General features: G+C 47.6%; 1 protein-coding gene across 14 annotated transcripts in view; it reads right to left on the bottom strand.

Moving 5' to 3' along the window:
- NTRK3 (neurotrophic receptor tyrosine kinase 3) overlaps window positions 1–20,207 on the bottom strand; it is a 398,804-nt gene that overhangs the window by 234,916 nt on the left and 143,681 nt on the right. The window contains exon 14 of one of the 14 annotated variants that reach the window (XM_080651646.1): window positions 402–536. The exons of the other annotated variants lie outside the window; for them this stretch is intronic. Coding sequence (XP_080507772.1) covers window positions 402–536 — 135 coding nt within the window. The remainder of the gene's footprint in view (window positions 1–401; window positions 537–20,207) is intronic. 14 annotated transcript variants of the gene reach the window in all.

The following is a 20,207-nucleotide window of genomic DNA, read 5'->3' as shown; positions in this document are numbered from 1 at the left end:
CTCAGATTTGTGAAGATAGAAGGAACCTCCCTTGTATGACGTCATGTTTAGAGAGAGGGTCTGTTTCAAGATGTGACGTTTCCCTGATGGCTGCCCTCTGCTGATGGGGCAAAGGGCTTTCTTGGGTCTGGGCAGCCTGCCCAGAGGGCTGGGACACCTCTGCTCCTCTCCAGGCCTGGGCCCTCTCTTGCCTCTCACGCAGCCCTCACCTAGGCCTCTGAAGCGTCCTCCCCTGGAAGACTCTTCCTACCTAAGGGATGTTAGTACCAGCCCCACACGGCACCTCGTCCTTTCCCGTCCTCTGGGATATATGGAGACTCAATGAGGTCTTAAGGTCATAAGAATCAACACTGGCCGGGGGAGGGGTCTGTTCTGCATTCAAAAGCCAAGAGGTAACTCACCATGTGACCTTGGGTAAGACACTTCCCCACTCTGGACCTCAGGCTCCTCATATATATAGTGAGTTGATGGGACTAGATGATCTCTATTGTCCTTCAAGTTTAATATCCCATGATTGTCTATGTTTGAAAAGACCCCTGGCAGAAGAGGCAGACAGTTAATGGTCAGTTTTGAGCCCCGAGTGCAAAAACACAGGGAAGTACCGTTCTTAAGTGCACAGTACCAGGCAGACATCCAGGTGCTGCCAGCTCCTGCACTCACGCTGCTTGACCTGCAGGGTGCCTGGTTTTAATTTAGGCATAAAGTCTAGACTCTAGACAGTATCCTCTGAATATGGCACGGTGGCATTAAAGAACTGCACAAGGGAGTCAGGAGGAAAGACCCGCCATCACCTGGCCTCTGTCAGACCCTTTCCCTAACGTGCTTGTCCCTGCTCCCCTGTGGGCCAGGGCACCCTGGACTCGTGCCCATCGCTGCTAACTGGGTGGTTCCCAGGGCTGGAAGGAGGATTCCTAGGACCTGGGAGATAACCCTGCAGGGCCCAAGGCCCTCTTTCTGGCACCTTCTCTCCCACAGAAGAAATTCAGCTCATCTCCAAGAGGAAAACAAGTACAAGGATGAGAGAGGGAAGACGAGAGGGGGTGTTCGGCCCCTTAAAATCTTTCTTGCCTTAGTTAGGACATAAAGGTCGGAAAAACAAGAGCTGATGGTTCGCTGGGGACCCACAGACTACAACGCCTATGAACAGCATCATTGCAGCTTGAGAGAGAAGTCTCCTTTGGAGGCCACGCAGCATCCATGGCCCTGGAAGCCTCCAGGGCAGGCCCATTAAAGGCAGGGGCCAAGCCTGTCAGCCTCTGCCAAGGTCCCTGAAGCTGCCTCCGTGCTCACAGGCCTTTTCCCATATGAGCCGGGATCTGAAGTTTGTTTTCTCTGGAACTCTTTCCCAGGTGGAGTCTTTCCAAGATTCTAATGCTGGAGTCCGATAGCATAAGAGGCAGTGCTCCAACATCCTCCATTCCTCCCCTCCTCCCCCGAACAGCCGTGGAGCAGAAAGGAAAAATCATCTGCTGGGGGGAGGGCAGGAAAGACCAGGACCACCAGGGACATGACCGGGAAAGGGACAGAGGGGGGCGGGAAGGCCAAGAGGAACAAATACTTCTCTGAAGAAGACCTTGCCCACCCTGGCTCAGGGTCCTCATGTCTAACCTTTTCCTCCATCTGTCGACAGCGTTCCCCAAAGTCACTCAGCACAAAGCTACTTGCAAGCCTTCTGTAGCTCAGAACAAAACCTGGCCCCAGGGATTGTCTAGGTACATGTTTCCTGAGAAGCGAGCCAGAGACTCTGGGATCATTTTGGGAATGGGAAGGGGAGCTGTGAAGACAGGCAAGGAGAGAAGGGGCGCTGCGTGCCCCTAAGGGTTGGATGAGAGGTTTGGGAGCCAATTCCACTGAACCAAGAGCAGGTTATGTCTTCAAGGGCAAGTCCTTTAAAATTCATGGCAGCAAAAGACGGACCAGCTCCTATGGCTGTGGAAGACAGAGGAGGCCTAGACCTCCAGACTTCTGCTTTCCTGATCATCTCCCCTCCCGCTGTCACCCGGCCCCTCCCACACTCCGGACTTAGGAGTCCAGGGCCCCCAGCTTTCCAGCACCCGCCAGTGAAGAGATGGTCCCCGAATCTTCTGCCTACAAGTTCCTCATCCCACTCAGGAGTCTCTAGTCTCTGTCCTTGCTTCCTCCTTTCATTATCTGACATGGTAACTTTATTACCTAACTCCATAAAGTGGTTTAGGTTATGGCCTTGATAAAAGCCCAATACCAAATGGAGCTCACTATTGGATTATTTTCCAACATTTCCTCCTCAAATGTATTTGTCTGTCATCCCGAAATGCTTAGAACTTACACAGCACGGGCTGTGAGAAGCATGCTTTATGCCCGAGAGTGGGTAGAAGTACACAGGAGCCCTGGCACTGGGTGGCTTAACAATAGGGAAGAGAAGGCACAGGGCAATTCAGATCCTTGTTCAGACAGAGAGTGAGAGCAGGAGAGGGTAGCAGGTCAGATGTTGGATGTGGGGAGCTGCTCTGCACCCCACCCCAGTCAAGGACATTATGGCCTCAACATTCCCAACTTTCCTCAAGGGGTAAGAAGAGGTGAAGTGTTTGAACCATGCTTCCTGCAGATATGGGCTGAAGAAGGGAGCCCCAAGCAATGCCCAGATATGACAATCCTCCCATCAGACACAGCACCGATCACCCTGGAATCCAAAGATCACTGCCTATAGTTAATTCAATTTCCCTTGATAGCTTTAAAAGTTGGTATTATTAACTCCATTTTATGTGTGGGAAAATTGAGGATCTATAATATTTTTTAAAAACACCCCAGTTATGGTCCCTGGTTTGTGGCCGGGAGGATCCAGGACTCACGCCTGGCTGGCCTGTGAATTAGCTACGGGCAGTTTGAAGGCAGGCTCTCGTATTCCCGCTCCGGTGCACTTCTGGGAGCTGGGCTCGGCTACACAGACACCCAACAGGAAGCACATCCCACGGCTCTTCCTACTTCCCTCCCGATGGACCGGGATTTCATGACTAGAAAACCTGTTTCTCAGAGCCATGTGACATGACTCGCACATGTGTGTCTGTGTGTGAATCTGTATAACAATGTGTCACATTATTTTGAGGTTCTACTCTAGTATCTTGGCATTTGCAAAGCGTTTCTTCTTCTAAAAACTTTAAATAAGAATTACATTCGCCTCAAAACAACTCTGAGGCAGGAAAAGAAAAAACATTGTTATCTTAATGTCAATGCCTCCTACCCCCACCCTGACCATAGGCTCACCCAGAACCAGTCCTCACGACCATCTGCTACTCCAGGGAGCACAGGAAAAACAAGACTCTTATGAATCAAAATAGCCAGACTCTAAAAAGCCAGCAATGAAAACTAGATGGCTGACCAGGTGAATCTCAGCCTGTCACAACAGCGGAGGTACACTACAAACAAACAAAATCAGACTCCCCAGGCGAAGGGAAGAGTGAGGGGGCTCAGGGAGGTCAGCAAGCAAGTCCAAATCAGGCACTCAATGAGTACCAAACACTCAAGCAGCATTTTGCAAAACCCTCCAAGGCAGAGGGAGGACGTTAAATCTAACCAAGGCAGCAGGCCAGCACATAAATCCTAGCTCTACGCCATCTCACAGAGCAAGTACACCTAGGGTTGAGAAGAGGACAAGGAAGATAAAAATTATTGAATTGTTTGACTAATTCTTTACTGAGGCAACCAGATGTTACCCACTCCCTTGTTTTTTGAAGCTGGCAGATGCGGAGCACAAACAGAATGTTCTGGATCTAACTTTGACAACGAGATGGAGATGAACTCGGAGGTCTAGATATGGCTACCTCTGAGCTGTGAGCTGTGAAGCAATGCTATGAACTTTCTATCTGTTGACTAAACGGTTCACATTGCTTTGCAGAGAGCCAAGGCCCCAAAGGTAAGCTATATGTTCCCTAGAGAAAAACCTTAGCTGGCCCGTCCTGAGGGACTATTATATACCAGGCACTGTTGCGAGCACCTGCCAGGTTTTACTTCCTTTACTTACTTTTCTTTAAAAAAAAAACACTTTATTATTGAGAGTACCACAGATCAGAAAAACCGAGGCACAGAGAGGTTAAGTAACCTTCCCAATGTTCCACAGCAACTAGGAGGCAAAGCTGAGATTTGGAGCCAAGTGAGATGCCTCTAGCAGCCACACACCTAACGTCCACCGACCCTCCGGAAGGCAAGAGGACCATGTAACCAATTTCAACCAGGGACCCACACACGGTGTAAGCCAATGTGACATATGGAGGAATGAATGCGTTCTCTACAAGGAAAAGACAAACCTGATGAAAACCTCAAGGGAGTAAATAGTCACAGGGTGTGGGGAGCCAACTGCAGTGATATATTCGGATTTCTTTTCCTTTCTTTCCTTTTACACTAAGATTCCACCCAATGACTATTTTTAAAATGGAAGTCTCCATGGCAATTGAGAAGATGGGAAACTGGTCACAGAGCCCCTTGGAAATCCTTGCCCAGTCAAGAGCAGAATCTCTTGCTTAAGAGCCACATATTCCTCAGAAAAGCCAAGCAGGACAATGAGCATCTTTCTTAGCCTACCTGTCTTTCCTGAGGTGTGTCTGCTGTGTCCCTGACTTGACTCCAGGCTCTACCTAATCAGTCATATCCCTCGGAATCTGTGCCATCCTCCACTGGTCTGATGCCCTATACTTCCTCATCATAAGCTCCTTCACGCTTACCTGCTACCTCCATCCTCAAGGTACCTCCAGGCACCCTTGACCTCCCAGAGGGACTATACCAGAGTATCTGACTTTTAGATGATTCTAAGGTCTTCCAAGTAATATAATGCTAAAACAAAAGGCAGGAAGTGCACACAGGAGGATCCCAAGAGACTTCCTGCATGTGCCATAGACAACAGGAAAAGGGTGGCCCAGAAAATAGGCAGATAAACTTTCATGTGAGCAAGAAAAGGGGAGTGCTTTTCCGCAATGGAAAATCCAAACAATGCAGCCCAGAAAAGAGACTTAGAAAAGACTGAAAGTATTCCTTGACAATATGGTCTCAATATGTGCTCCCGTGGCCAAAAATGCCAACACACTGCCAAGCACTATCAAAACAGCTAATGGAAAAACAACATACTGCCTTAATCTTGTGCAAATTCAAGTCACATTTGCATCAAGAAGAGTGCATACACTACTGCCTTCCACCCAGAAGGCAGTGGGGTGAGTGATCCTAGGAGCCAGGAGGTAGGGTTCAATTCCAGGTCAGGGCACATGCCGGGCTTGCAGGGTCGATCCCCAGTAGGGGGTATGCAGGAGGCAGTCAATCCATGATTCTCCCTCATCATTGATGTTTCTATCTCTCCCCTCTCCCTTCCTCTCTGAAATCAATAAAAATATATTTTTTAAAAAGATATGAAAAATCTAGGGAAGGCTAAAGGGAGAGTAAACATTTAGAAACAGCAGATGTAGAGAGAGTGTGAGAGGCCAAACTTAAAAGTTCTGTGGGACTCAGTGTTGACATGCAGGGTGACTATGAATAATGTCCAAGTTGTGGATATTGAACTGGGGCAGGATTGATTCAAGTGAATGATGATCTTGCCAGCGTTCAATTCCTCTTGCTCTGTGCCAGCAGCAGGAATGGATAGCATTTATCCCAGCATCAGGGTACCCCATATGCCGTATCACTGAATCCACCCAATGCCTAGCACAACAGCATTTATTATTGTCATCTTACAGATGAGAAAAATGAGGCCCGGGAGCTTAAGTAATTTTTATGAATATATGGCAGTATAGCTGGGATTTAAATCTACATTTGTGCAACTCTGCATCCTCTGTCCAGTGAGCAAAGAACTCTGGGTATTGACCCAGGGTTCCTTGCTCACTGGGGTCCATCCCCATCAGGCACACCCACACCGGTTTTCCTCACTGATACACTCTGGTGCCACCAGAGAGGCCTAAGGTCAGGCTGCCATGTTTCCCTGAGGAGGAATCAGACACCTATAGGCTTGGCCTCCAGGTCAGTCAAGATGTCTGGTGGCCGCAGAGAGGCACAGAAAGGAATAATGTCACCACCTAGGATGCTTGTGCTAAGACAAAAGTCTTGTGGGGACAGGCTTCCCCTGCCAATCACTCCAAAGAGCCATCAGTGACTCTATCAATGGGTCTGGCAGTGGGCCTGTCTCTAAAGCAGAGATTTTCAACACTTTTCATCTCACCACACACACATAAGCTAATTACTAACGTTCTGTGTGTGGCACACCAAAAAATACATATTTTGCTGACCTGACAAGAAAAATAGAAATAATTTTAATTCATTCAAATCGGATGACTATTGTTGTGTTGGCTGTTGTCATTTTTTTTCTTTGACAGTCTAAGGGAAAAGAGGTCAGTGTGCCTGACTACATAGTCAGGTATTGCATGTCTTAACCATTCTTGCAGCAGGCTGCTTGAAAATCGCTGCTCCAAAGCCTAGAATTTATCTGCCATATGGGTCTCCATGGATTCCTTCACAGAGTGGCCTGGATGGGCTCTCCCACTGCAGACTGTGGCTGGGAAAGCACCCTTTCATTGTGAAACCTGTAAACTCCATGAACAGAAAGGCCACCTAACCCGGCTAGGCGCAGTGGTCGGCAAACTCATTAGTCAACAGAGCCAAATATCAACAGTACAACGATTGAAATTTCTTTTGAGAGCCAATTTTTTTTAAAATGAAACTTCTAACGCCACTTCTTCAAAATAGACTCGCCCAGGCCATGGTATTTTGTGGAAGAGACACACTCAAGGGGCCAAAGAGCCGCATGTGGCTCATGAGCCGCAGTTTGCCGACCACGGCCCTAGGTGCTAGGTAATACATCCCTCTGAAGGGGCCTCTTTGGTCTTCTCCAAATCCTGGAATACATCCCACAGCTCACATCCATAGAAAGATGCCAGTGGGGGATCTCTCCCTCTTACTGACATGACCTCAGGCCCTCACATCGCACACCACTACTACAAGTCTGCACCTCAATCTCCAAAACACCCCATTTTCCTTCAACTAAGAATTTTACCCTTGAGCATAGTCATAACCTAGCAGAGACAGGGCCGACCAGAGCATAACAGGCTGTCTCGGAAGATGCTCATCCCTGAATGTGCTGATGTTAAGAGGCAGACAGGATATAGAGCACTTCCCAAACTGATTTACAGAGGAGCCCTTTCTTCAAGAGCTCCTCATAGGACCAGCAGAGATCTGTAGGACATAAGTAATATACAGCATCTGTAACTATCAAAATAGCCCTGACTTTAAGACAATAAAAATGCTCAGGAGCAAACCCAGAAGGCAGTAGGGTGAGTGATCGAACAAGAATATTTCAGTCAGCCAATAAAATACTTTCCCACACCTCTTATAATTATTCCAGGCTTTTCTCTCCTTCTCTCCCATTCTCTCCATAAGCGTGAACCTCAAGCAAGGGGTGTAAATTACACAGGGACGAAACCTCTGCAGCCATCAATCTTAGACGTCTCAGGTGTCTTACATCGCAAAGTGCTTCTCAGATTAGCGACTGAGGCAGCTTTTCTCGGGCACCTGGCGCAGTGCTATGCCTCCCAGGCGCCTGTGGGAGAGGACTGATAGCCATCGCCATGCACATCCCCAGGTCACATGAAAGGGAGCGTTGGTGGCGAGTCCTGGCCTCAGCACAGAGGTGGCAGCTCCACAGGCACACGGCACATGTGGCTTCAATTGGACCGAGAAGCCCCATAGGATGGCCAGATTCTGGGACTTGAAGAAGCAGCGAGCATCTCTTTGGATGTGAAAAATGTACCAGGACATTGGTGGCTTTAACATTGAGACTGATGTCAAAACACGTGTGAGCCAGGCGCATGCACATATATGGAAACATGTAGAGCCACACAACTGGACTTATGTGTACACACACAGATATAAGGAAACCAAATTATTTTCCTACAATGGAAAGAAAGAGGTTCCTGGAAAAGTGTCCCCTGGAAAAATAAAAATAAAATTAAGCTGCGCCTATCCAGAAAAAAAGGGGGGGGGGGGGGCAGAATCCTGAGACTAATGGAGAGGAAATATCCTTCCAGAACTTGAGGTTAGAAGACAGGTGGTTCTAAAAGCAGCTCCATGTGCAGGACGCTGGAGGGAAATTTAAGTGAAAAAGGAAGATAAGGCACCTGGGTCTAATTCTACCGATGCACTAAGTCACAGTGTCCCCTGGGACAGGTGTCTTAGCCACTCAGAGGCCCAGTTTCCCCACCTGCAAGCAACAGGACTGCACGGAATCAGTCCTTGCTAAGACTGCTTGTGCATCTGAACCAGTAAGGCTGGCCGGCCCACACGCAGACCATGAACCAGGCCTAAAAGCTCCCAAATGATTCCAATGCCTGAGGACACAGACCTGGGGTCCAGGGAACCAGGTGACCTTTAAGTGCTTCCTGTTTTGAATTCTCTGACCCGCGAGTAAGTCTGCTCTCCTGTCTTCATCCCCATCCCCTGGCAGGTTCTTGGTGGCAGTGAAGTTACAGTGCTGGGGAAGCGGGGCTCTGCCCCCAGTGATTCAGCATATTAAACAGATGCACCAACCCCTCCGACCCATGTTCCATTATTCATACAGTCCTATCAGTTACTGAAATAGGATCTTGACCACTACCAGGAAATGGGATAAATAAGATCCACCTTCATGAGCACTGCCTCCTTTTGCTGGAAGATTCCTTTTCCATTAGCAGCAGCTCAGATGTCCCAGGCTTCACCGACCAGCCCCATCTTGGAGCAAAGGAAGACTGAAGGACAGGGAAGTCCACACTCAGTTAACGGAGGGCAGGCCTTTCCCTCGGTCTGCCCAGGGACAGCAGTTCGTCTACTGGGAAGAGAGTTGTCATTGTCTATTGCTTCTGAGGCTCTATGGCTGAAGCGGTCTGGGAGAAACCTCAGCCTCAGAGACATATTCAAGAAGTTTAGTTCTCCATCTTTTTTAACAAATGTTTTTCTTATTCCTTTTTGATCCATAGTGTGTTGGGAGATATTTCTGTCCTCCAATATTAACTTCAAATGGTTTAAAATAAACACGCATGGCACACAGACCACTGAAATCTGGCCTCTGCCACTCAGCTTATACCCATCTCATCCAGAACTGCTGACTTTTCACCTTGGCATATGCTGTTCCCTCTGCCTGGTCGGCCTCTCAGCTCCTGCTGCCTGTAATTCCTACTCATTGTCTAGCATTCACCAACAGAAAAGCCAGTCTCCAGCTTGCTTTAGAAAAATCAAAATAGAGATGAATTTAAGGAAGTTTATCTGGGACCTAATTAGAATGTGGGTCCACTGATAAGTCTCTGAAAGACTTACAAAATGGATACATTCCCATACTGAACAGGAACGAGTTAGATATATATATATATATATATATATATTCAGTACATTAAGGGGCATTCACTGTATTTGCTTATTTTTGGAACCTTTGAAAATCATTACATTTTCACTAATCACCTCCTCAACCTGGCAAGAGGTGAAGCTTGGGGGTTGGGGCATAGTTATGGCTGACTCTGAGGAGACACACAGGCCCTAATGGCATGCACATACGCCAGGCACTGAACAACATCCGTGTACCGTGACACTGGCTTCTGTGCAGGGAGACATTCCCACCACACATCACTCTGCGGAGGGGAAAGTGTGATTTATAAATGATGTGACATCAAATCTGCAGGCCAAATACTCCAGGATGACCTAGTAGGGCAAAAGTGTTCTCATGACATTTGAAATTCCTTCTTTAGTGAAACAGAAGCTGACTGCAATTATATATATGTGTGTAAATATATGTGTGTGTGTGTGTGTGTGTGTAGCATGTTGGTATGTGTATATACCAACATGTTACAAATATATGTGCAATTATATGTATGTGTAGCATGTTGGTATGTGTATATATATGCATATATTTGCCAATAATAATATAAATATATAGTGCCAATAGCCTAATAGCTAATTTAGTGGTTGCTTCCTAAACCCAAGCAGCTATTATAAGCCCCTTGCACACCTCCCTTGGTTAATATACCAATGAGGTAGGTCCTCGCATTATTCCCACTTTACAGCAAACACGTGGAGACTTAAGTGGTGGCCCAGCAGCAAGTCTAATGCTCAAACCAACATGTGTGTTGACCTCACGGACCATGGAGGAAAGGAGAAAGCGCACATTGTTCTCTGTGGAACTCCACATTCAGCTAGCTGACTCGCACCCTGCCATCTCTACATCACCTTCAAATCCACAAGACAAGGGGCCCTGGATGATCGGGAAAACCCAATGCATCCATTTGACGAGCCCGCTGAGACATGGCAAGTTCGATATAGGAGAGCTTTTTCACATAGCCTACAATACAAACCTTCACGCTCGCAACCTTAATATTTCCCAATAACGTGCAAAGCCAGCATCACTACTCCCAGCCCTGACCCCTCCCCACATCTTGTTTACACCCCATTTATTACTCTCACAACACCTTGACTCAAGCTTGGACAAAGTTCTCCATTTAGAGGGGCCAGGGACAGCATGCAAGTCACAGGAGACATGAAGATAGGGATGAGGATGGGGGTCCCTGGTTTATATTGTTCTTACTCAAAAAGTGTTTTAGCATGTTATACCAAAAAAAATAAAGACTTATCTGTTTCCTTACTGGTGCTCCTAGCACCTAGTACAGTACCTAGAACTTACCAGATGCTCAATAAATGCTGACTGAATGACCAATTAATTTTTTAAAAATCTTACCAACAACTGTCTCAACTTCCTCAAATATTTTAAACCAGGGGAAAAAAGCCAACCACAATGTCCAGCTCAGTGTAGCATGTTGGTATGTGTATATATATGCATATATTTGCCAATAATAATATAAATATATAGTGCCAATAGCCTGATAGCTAATTAGGTGTGTGTCAAATCACCCGGAGGGCTTGTAAAAACACACATCATGCCCGGCTGGCGTGGCTCAGTGGTTGAGTGTCGACCTAGGAACTAGGAGGTCACAGTTCCATTGCTGGTCAAGGGCACATGCCCGGGTTGCGGGCTCCATCCCTAGTAGGGGGTGTGCAGGAGCCGGCCGATCAGTGAGTCTCTCTCATCATTGATGTTTCCTAGCTCTCTCTCCCTCTCCCTTCCTCTCTGAAATCAATAAAAATATTTTTTTAAAAAACACAAACCAATGAGCCTCACCCTCAGAGCTCCTGATTCAGTGTGTGTGTGTGGGGGGGGGGGGAGGGAGTCAGGAATTTGCATTTCTAACAAGATTCCAGAAGATGCGGATGCTCGTGTGTGGGGACCGCACCCACCGAGAACCCCTATGAGAACCATGGTCCGCAGTCCCTCCGTCACCTGTAGAGTGGCCGGACGTTTACCATCACTAAGCACCACCTTCCTTTGGGTCAGGGTGTCACCAGGTAACGGAAGGTGTGGAATGAAACACGGCGTCTTGCCTACCACAGGCTCTGCACACAGTGGGCCCACAGCCAGGGTTTTCCGAGAAAGTGCCTGGCGATAGGAAGCCACACGCGGGGCGATGCAGCAGCCAGCTGTCCACAGGAACCCGGGACGGAGCAGCCCCCCGTGTGAAGCGAGCAGTGACGGACACATTAAGGACCATGAAAGCTGCGGCCGCACGTGCGCCTCCCTTGCGTGCCACTAGGAGCGCAGACACTCTTCAGAAAGACCTGCGGAGCCAGGCGGCATCTCAGATCCCCGCAGGCCCCCTAGCCCGCCCTCCAGCGCAGGGTCTCCAGGAAGCGCGTGCGCGGAGGGGCAGCGTCCCTGGAAAGTTTACTAAGATAACAAAGAATCACTTCAAAGAGACACGGTGGCAGGTGAGGTTCTTAAAATGTGTGGAGGCGCCAGAACAAACTACTTGATAAGGAGGCCTGCCTTCTGGGTTCAAGCGCAGAATTCCCCAAAGACACTAAAACCAATTTCTGTAGCAATTACCGCACCTGACTCAGACAGCTCACTTTTGTCAGACATTCCTTATTAAATGGCCCAGACAAAATCTCCCTCTTTGGGGGGAAATGAAAAGACTGCGTTTGCACTTACAGGCTCGGAGCCGTGAGAAACGCCGGGAGACGGAGCCAGGACCCAGTCCCACTCCTGCCCGCCAACGGCGCGTGGCTTTCTGTCACCGAGCCATGTCCGGCCCTGTTTCCTCGCGTGGAGAATGAAGACCCGTCTCAATGGGTCTTCGGGCTCATTACGATTAAAAAGGAGGCCAAGCGGGGGGCGCAGGAGGACGCTGAGTCCCCCTCCGTGCGCAGAACCAAGTACCCGCGAGCACAGGGAGCCATCATCCCGAGAGACCACAGCGCGGAGTGACGGCTCTGACAACAAACGAGGGAAAGAGACGCACAGAGAAGCTGGGCCCAGGGTGCCCCGGAGCTGCGGGAACTGGGCCTGAGGAGGCGGCCCGTCCTCTCCACCTCCATGGCGGCCGCCCTCTCCTGGGCCTTGGCCTACCTGCAGGGTGCCCTCAGCTGTCCCCGCCACACGGCCTGGAGCCTCGGGCCTCGGAGCACAGGGAGCAGGCGGAACAACAGGCGTCAGCACAGCCACGGCCTGGTGGACGAGAGCCCTCCTCTGAGGCTCGTGCCCAGGCGCCCAGAGCGCATGCTCAGCTCCTCTCAGGTGCGTACCTAGGCGCCCAGAGCGCATGCTCAGCTCCTCTCAGGCTCGTGCCCAGGTGCCCAGAGCGCATGCTCAGCTCCTCTCAGGCTCGTGCCCAGGCGCCCAGAGCGCATGCTCAGCTCCTCTCAGGCTCGTGCCCAGGCGCCCAGAGCGCATGCTCAGCTCCTCTCAGGCGCGTGCCTAGGTGCCCAGAGCGCATGCTCAGCTCCTCTCAGGCTCGTGCCCAGGCGCCCAGAGCACATGCTCAGCTCCTTGGCGCTCCCACAACCACGGAGGGAGACCTCTGGAGACAGCAACAACTCTCTGGGGTCCGTCCCCCTCCACCTGCACGGGGGATGGGGGTGAGGGTGGGAGGGCGGGGGGGAGGGGCGGGGCAGAGCTCTATCCAGGTGCTCTAGCCTGCCTGAAAAGTCCCTGCAGTGTGTTCCCAGACACTTTGCCAGAGCCCATTTCCGCCGGACAAGGGGGCAAGCAGGACCACCAGGGCATTCATACTGCACACACCCAGCCTCCCCATCTTCTTGGAGCCACTCCTGCTGGGTGGGCCAGTGCCCCAGGTGCCTTAGGCATCCATTCAGTGCTACCTGCCTGTCAAAACCACCCTGCACACACACCAAGGCGTCCATCCGAGAAGAGGATAGAACAATGTAAATAACTAGGCACCCAACATAGGAGCACCTAAATATATAAAGTACTTATTGATGGACATAAAAGGAGAAATCCACAGCAGTACAATAATAGTAGGGGATTTTGGCACTCCACTCACATCAAGGATAGATCATCCAGACAGAAAATTAATAAGGAAGTAATGGCAAAAAAAAAAAAAAAAAAAAAAGGAAGGAAGGAAATAATGGCCTTAAATAGCACATTAGATAAGATTGACTTACTAGACATTTTTAGAACATTTCGCCCAAAAACTGCAGAATACACATTTTCTTCAAGTGCACATGGAACATTCTCCAGAACAGATCACATATTAAGCCTCAAAACAAGCCTCACTAAATTCAAGAAGATTAAAATCAATATCCAGCATCTTTTCTGACCACAATGGCATGAAACTGGAAGAAATACAAATATGTGAAGACTAAACAAGCTACTAAATAACCAATGGATCAAAGAGAAAATCAAACAAGCAATCAAAAACTATCTTGAAACAAATGAAAATGAAAATACAACTTATCAAAATGTGTGGAATGTAGTTGAAGCTACCTAAAATAATACTCAGGCTGAAATGCAATCCCTATCAAAATACCAAAGCCTTTTTTCTTAGAATTAGAACTAATCCTAAAATTTATATGAAACCACAAGACCCCAAATAGCCAAAGAAATCTTGAAAAACAACAAAAGTAGATGATATCATGTCCCCTGATATCAAAGCTACAATAATCAAAACAGCATGGTACTGGCATAAAAACAGATACATAGACCAACAGAACAGAACAGAAATAAGTTTCCATTTATATGGTCAATTAATATACGACAAAGAAGGCAAGAATATGCAATGGGGTAAAGACGGTCTCTTTAATAACTGGTGTTGGCAAAACTGGACAGATAAATGCAAAAGGAATAGAAGTGGACAACTATCTTACACCATATGCAAAGATAAACTCAAAAAATGGATTAAAGACTTAAATGTTAGACTTAAAACCATAAAATTCCTAGAAGAAAACATAGACAGTAAACTCTTTGACATCACTTAGTAATATCTTCTTGGGTATATCTCCTCAAGCAAGGAAACAAAAGGAAAAATAAACAAGTGGGACTGCATCAAACTAAAAAGTTTTATACAGATTTTTAATGTTCAGAGAAACCAAGATGGCGGCATAGATAAATACCTAAACTGCTGCCTCACACAACAATTTCAAAACTACAACTAAAAGACAAAACGGACATCATCCAGAACCACAGGAAGGCTGGCTCAGTGGAAATTCTACAACTAGAAGGAAAGAGAAAAGCTCACTGAGACTCAGAGGAGCTGCAGGAGGCAGAGGTACTGTGACATGTACGCGGAGAGGACTGGCAACTGAGTGTGCGGCTGGCTTTCTCAAGCGGGAGGGAGACAAAAGCTCCCGACTGCACTGAACTCCAGTTCTGGGTGAGACTCTGGGGACCCAGACTCATTCGGGGAGAAACTGGACTGTCTGGCAGTGGGCAGAACTCGAGGGCGGCTTTTTCTCAGAGGCGCTTGCAGCGATTACCACAGGACACAGGGGCCTATTAGGGCAGGGCTGATGGGAAACCAATGCTGTCTGCTCCACCCTGAGACTCCGCCCCATCCAAGCTGAGCACAGAGGCTTTTGCAAGTCTTGTCTCATAAGGGTGTCTTCAGCACAGAAGTTCTCCCAGCGTAGACACAGCTGATCCTCACAGCCAATTGGCCTGGAGGTCAATTCCTCCCAGTGGTACCAACAACAATCAAGGCTTAACTACAACAAGACTGCACACAGCCCACAAAGGGGTGCACCAAAAGTGTCCACCTCAGGTAACTGGGGAGGCTGAGCCACTGGGCCCTATAGGACACCTAGCACACAAAGCCACTCTATCAACTCAGGGAAGCAGCCAAAATGCGGAGACAAAGAAACAGATCACAAATGAAAGAAATGGAGGAAAGCAAACGACTGGATATAGAGTTCAAAACCATGGTTATAAGGTTTTTCAAGAATTTCCTAGAAAAGGCTGATAAATTTAGCGAGACACTCGAGGATATGAAAAAGGACCAACTAGAAATTAAGCATACACTGACTGAAATAAAAAATATTATACAGGGATCTAACAGCAGACTAGAGGATCGCAAGAATCAAGTCAAAGAGTTGAAATATGAAGAAGCAAAAAACACTCAACCGGAAAGGCAAAAAGAAAAAAGAATCCAAAAATATGAAGATAGTGTAAGGAGCCTCTGGGACAACTTCAAGCATACCAACATCAGAATTAATGGGGTGCCAGAAGAAGAGAGAGAGCAAGATACTGAAAACCTATTTGAAGAAATAATGACTGAAAACTTCCCCCACTTGGTGAAAGAAATAGACTTACAATTCCAGGAAGCGCAGAGAACCCCAAACAAAAGGAATCCAGAGAGGACCACACCAAGACACATCATAATTAAAATGCCAAAAGCAAAAGACAAAGAGAGAATATTAAAAGCAACAAGAGAAAAACAGTTAGTTACCTACAAGGGAGCACCCATACAACTGTCAGCTGATTTCTTAACAGAAACAATGCAGGCCAGACGGGAGTGGCAAGAAATATTCAAAGTGATGAATAGTGAGAACCTACAACCAAGATTACTCTACCCAGCAAAGCTATCATTCAGAATTGAAGGTCAGATAAAGAGCTTCACAGATAAGAAAAAGCTAAAGGAGTTCATCACCACCAAACCAGTATTATATGAAATGCTGAAAGGTATTCTTTAAGAAGAGGAAGAAGAAGAAAAAGGTAAAGATAAAAATTATGAACAACAAATACATATCTATCAACAAGTGAATCAAAAAATCAAATGAATAAAAAAATCTGATGAACAGAATAAACTGGTGAATATAATAGAATCAGGGGCATAGAAAGGGAGTGGACTGATAATTCTTGGGGGGAAAGGAGTGTGGGGGTACGGGAAGAGACTGGACAAAAATCGTACACCTATGGATGAGGACAGTGGGGGGGTGGTAAGGGCAGAGGGTGGGGTGGGAACCAGGTGGAGAGGAGCTATGGGGGAAAAAGAGGAACAATTGTAATAATCTGAACAATAAAGATTTATTAAATTTTAAAAAAATAAAATAAATAAATAATAAAGATGAGGAAAATGAAAAAGTTTTATACAGTGAAGGGAACCATTAACAAAATGAACAGACAACCTAGTGAATGGGAGAAGATATTCACAAATGATACATCCAATAAAAGGCCAGTATCCAAAATATATAAAAAACTCATACAACTTAGCACCAAAAAAAAAAAAAAAAATGGGCAGAGGACTTGAACATTTTTCCCAAGAGGACATACAGAAGCCAACAGATACATGAAAAGATGCTCAGTATTACTAATCATTAGGGAAACACAAATTGAAACCACAATGAGATATCACTTCACACCTCCCAGAATGGCTATCGTCAACAAATAACGGGTTGGCGTTGATGTGGAGAAAAGGGAACCCTCGTGCACTGTTGGTGGGATTGTAAATTGGTGTGGCCACTATGAAAACAGAGAGTCCTCAAAACATTAAAAATAGAGCTGCCACAGATGCAGGCAATTCCACTTCTGGGTATTTACCCAAAGAAAGCAAATATACTAATTTGAAAAGATATATGCACTGCGGCATTACTGGTAATAGCCAAGATCTGGAAGCAGCCTAGACGTCCATGAATAGATGAGTGGATAAAAAAGTAGCACATATATGTAATGGAATACTATTCAGCAATAAAAATAATGAAATCTTGCCATTTGTGACAACATGAATGGACCTAGAGGATATTATGCTAAATGAAACAAATCAGACAAAGAAAGACAAATCCCGAATGATCTCCTGTGAAATCTAAAAAAAATAAATAAATAAAATTTAAATTTAAAAATAAATGAATAAATAAAACAAAACAGAAACAGACCCATAGATATAGAGAACTTGATGGCTGCCGAAGAGGGGGGGGGGGGGGATGAGGGGATGAGAATAAAAAAATACAATAAAAAAATAGAAATAGTAAATTGCTAGTGAAATATTTTTGAAGATTTTAAAATAGTCCATGTCCTATAAGGAAGTTAAGTGAAAGAGAATTCAAGAGAAGGAAAGAAAAAACTTTGCTTGTAGCCAAGTCCTATTGCTGGAATGATTTCGGGTCCAAGATTTGAGGGCGAAAATAAACGCGAGGATCATTCTGCAACTGGCTGGTATACAACCACGGCCGGCTAGGACTTGATCTCGAGCTGCCACGTTCCAACATGGCAAAAGCACAGGCTCTCCCTGGGCTCCGCCAGGAACGCCGGGGGCTCGCCTTGCACCCCTCCCTGCGGCGCAGGAGCAGTTTCCTCACAGAAACACGGCCTCTGGTTCCTCCTCTTCCCGCTTCAGAGGCTTTCCTACTTCCTTTTCAGAAGCAAGAGGCGCTGGCCTATCTATGCTTAGAAATGCACACAACAAATCAAGAACTAAATGCATATGTGGAAGGGCAGGAGTGCTAGTCTCCAAACCCAGGCAAGCTTCCATTTCCAGACGCCTGTGAAGACAATAAAAATAAATCAGAGGGAGTCAAAACCTGCTGGCGGCGATCACTGACTCTCTCCTTTTCTAGGTAACGTCCCTTGAGCTGAAGGCTTGCACAGGGACTGTTGGAGCTCACTGCTGTCTGGAACAGGGGTCTGTCTATGTCTGCCAGGAAACGTCCCCAAGTTCAGGGAGAACCACCTACTTTGTTTTACCTTTCCTATCACAATCTCGATGGCGTCTTTGCTTTCCGAGTTATTGCCTACTTCTGAGAAACTGGTAACAATGACGAGTGTGGTAAACAAAGACATTTAAGTGTAAGTTCTATGAAACAAATCAAAGTTATTATTTCAATAACCTCAACTATGTAATACATCAATAGGCCCTGCTCCCTCTACCCCAGGGCCTCATGGCCAGTCACCTGTGACCTCCATCCTTGACCCTGCAACGACCCCGTTCTGCTTGCAGCTACTGCCGCTGTGGCCTGGAAGGCCTTTCCCTTCCATCTCTGGCTATCCAGCTCCTCTGCAGCTCTGTGGCTCACACACCCCATCCTCTGCTCCCCCAGTTAGAACAAGCCATTGCTCTCCACGACACTGGGCCCTCAGCGGCAGGGTCTCTGTGCCTTATGCCTGGGTCCCTGGGGACCTGCGGGTGGACCCCCTCAGGCGGGGCCACGCCACTCTGCTCCTCCCAGCTCCCAGCACTGACCCCGCAGCATAGCAGCTGCTCCGTAATTATGAGCTCTGTGCGGAATCCGTCTCTTGTCCTCGTTTTTCCGGGGCACTGTGTTTACTCTGGGGCTGGCACTGCGAGGAGTGTGCATTGTCCCTGACTGCCAGTTCTACAATGGCACTGTGAGCATGTTGGCCACACATCCGTAGCCACTAAAAATAGCCGCATACTCTTTAATGAGATGGAATAATAAAGGTCTAGGACTTACGAAGTGACAAATTCAGATGATAAAACTGTATAGAGAATAGGATCTCATTTTTTGCATAACATCTACATGCGTGTTGGCATATGCATGTCTGAGTGTGTTATCTGTCAGTGTACGTTTCTACGCGAAGAAAAAAGACTGGAAGGCAGTGTGCCAAAATGTCCACAGCAGTCCTCACGGGTGTGGTATGTGGGGTAATCCCTACTTTCTTCTTCAGACTTCTCTGGACTTTCCTCAGAACAGCTACCATGAGCACGTACCACTTTGGAACCGGACACACGCAGTAGGCTTTTTATTCTTCTTGAGAGGCACAGAGAGGTGAACCAGACTTGCGCATCAAACATCACCACTACCGTAAGATCAACTACTGAACGCGTCACGCCTACAGTGCCTGGGAAGACACGTAGTTCCGCTTAGGGACCAGGGTTTGCATTTTCGCCCTCACTGCTCCTAAGCACGCCATCCCCCCTTCCCGGGAGCTTTCTCCGGGACACAGGCGAGCTGGAGCTATTCCGGGTCCCTGCACCGAGACCAGGAGGAAAGATGAGCTGACCTCCCCTTCAGAACTAGCCCTGCCCCTTCTCCAACCTGGCCCAGCAGGGCACGCCCCTCCCGGGCCTCTCGGTCCATGCCTCCCCCGTTTACATTCCAGCAGTGTGAAATGACGGATACTTTTAATACAGAAGACCTGTCATTTATTTATTAGCTGGGGACAGGCGCTGCAGCCGAGAAGGATGCATTATAAATCAACTCCTTTCTCAGCCATTAAAAATTAATACGGTTCGTGATGTAGCACGTCAGTAATTTCTTTATTAGAGCCGAGGGTAATTTTTCCCTTCTTCTAGGTTTTGTTTTCACTTCCTCCCTTCCCTGGAATATTGTTTTTTCTAATAACTGGCTGGGCGTAAATTACCCCAGGGAAGGGCAGGGGAAACACCCTCGCAGGCAGAGGTGCAGATGGAGGGAGGGAGCAGACGCTCTGGAAAGAACACCACTGACCACTTTCCCTCAGAAATCCCGTCTTACCGAGCCTCCCGTTCTGCCTCAGGGAGACTCATTGATAACATCCCTCAATTGTTTCACACCCACCCTGCACCCCAAAATGGAAGGCATTTCAGCTCCCCGATAGGCCAGAGGAAAAGGAATACCTAAGGTGAATAACTGCAGGGGTGTTGGGAGGTCTCTGTGTATGATCGGCCGGTGGCTGCTTCCCCACAGAGGGACCTGCCGTGGCTTTCTTATTGTCTCCAAGTGAACTTGACATTCAGCCAAAGACCATGGGCGTTAGAAGCCCAGCCCCAGACCAGAAGCCCCTCCCACAGCTCCCTCTTCGGGCCTGGGATTCAAGGACGCGCAGTGGACCGGAGGATGCCTGGGTACGCCAGCAGGCCGATAACCTCGGCCTCCATGGGGATGTCCCTTTGGCTCTCCCCCGGAGGGGATGCCCCAGGAAAAGCAAAAACCAGCTTCTGCACTTCCTGACTCAGAGG

The sequence above is a fragment of the Plecotus auritus genome (assembly GCF_963455305.1).
Source record: "Plecotus auritus genome assembly, chromosome: 15".
NCBI classification, from domain to species: domain Eukaryota; kingdom Metazoa; phylum Chordata; class Mammalia; order Chiroptera; family Vespertilionidae; genus Plecotus; species Plecotus auritus.
The sequence above is the reverse complement of the archived record's forward strand: the minus strand, read 5'-3'. Positions and strand labels throughout refer to the sequence as shown.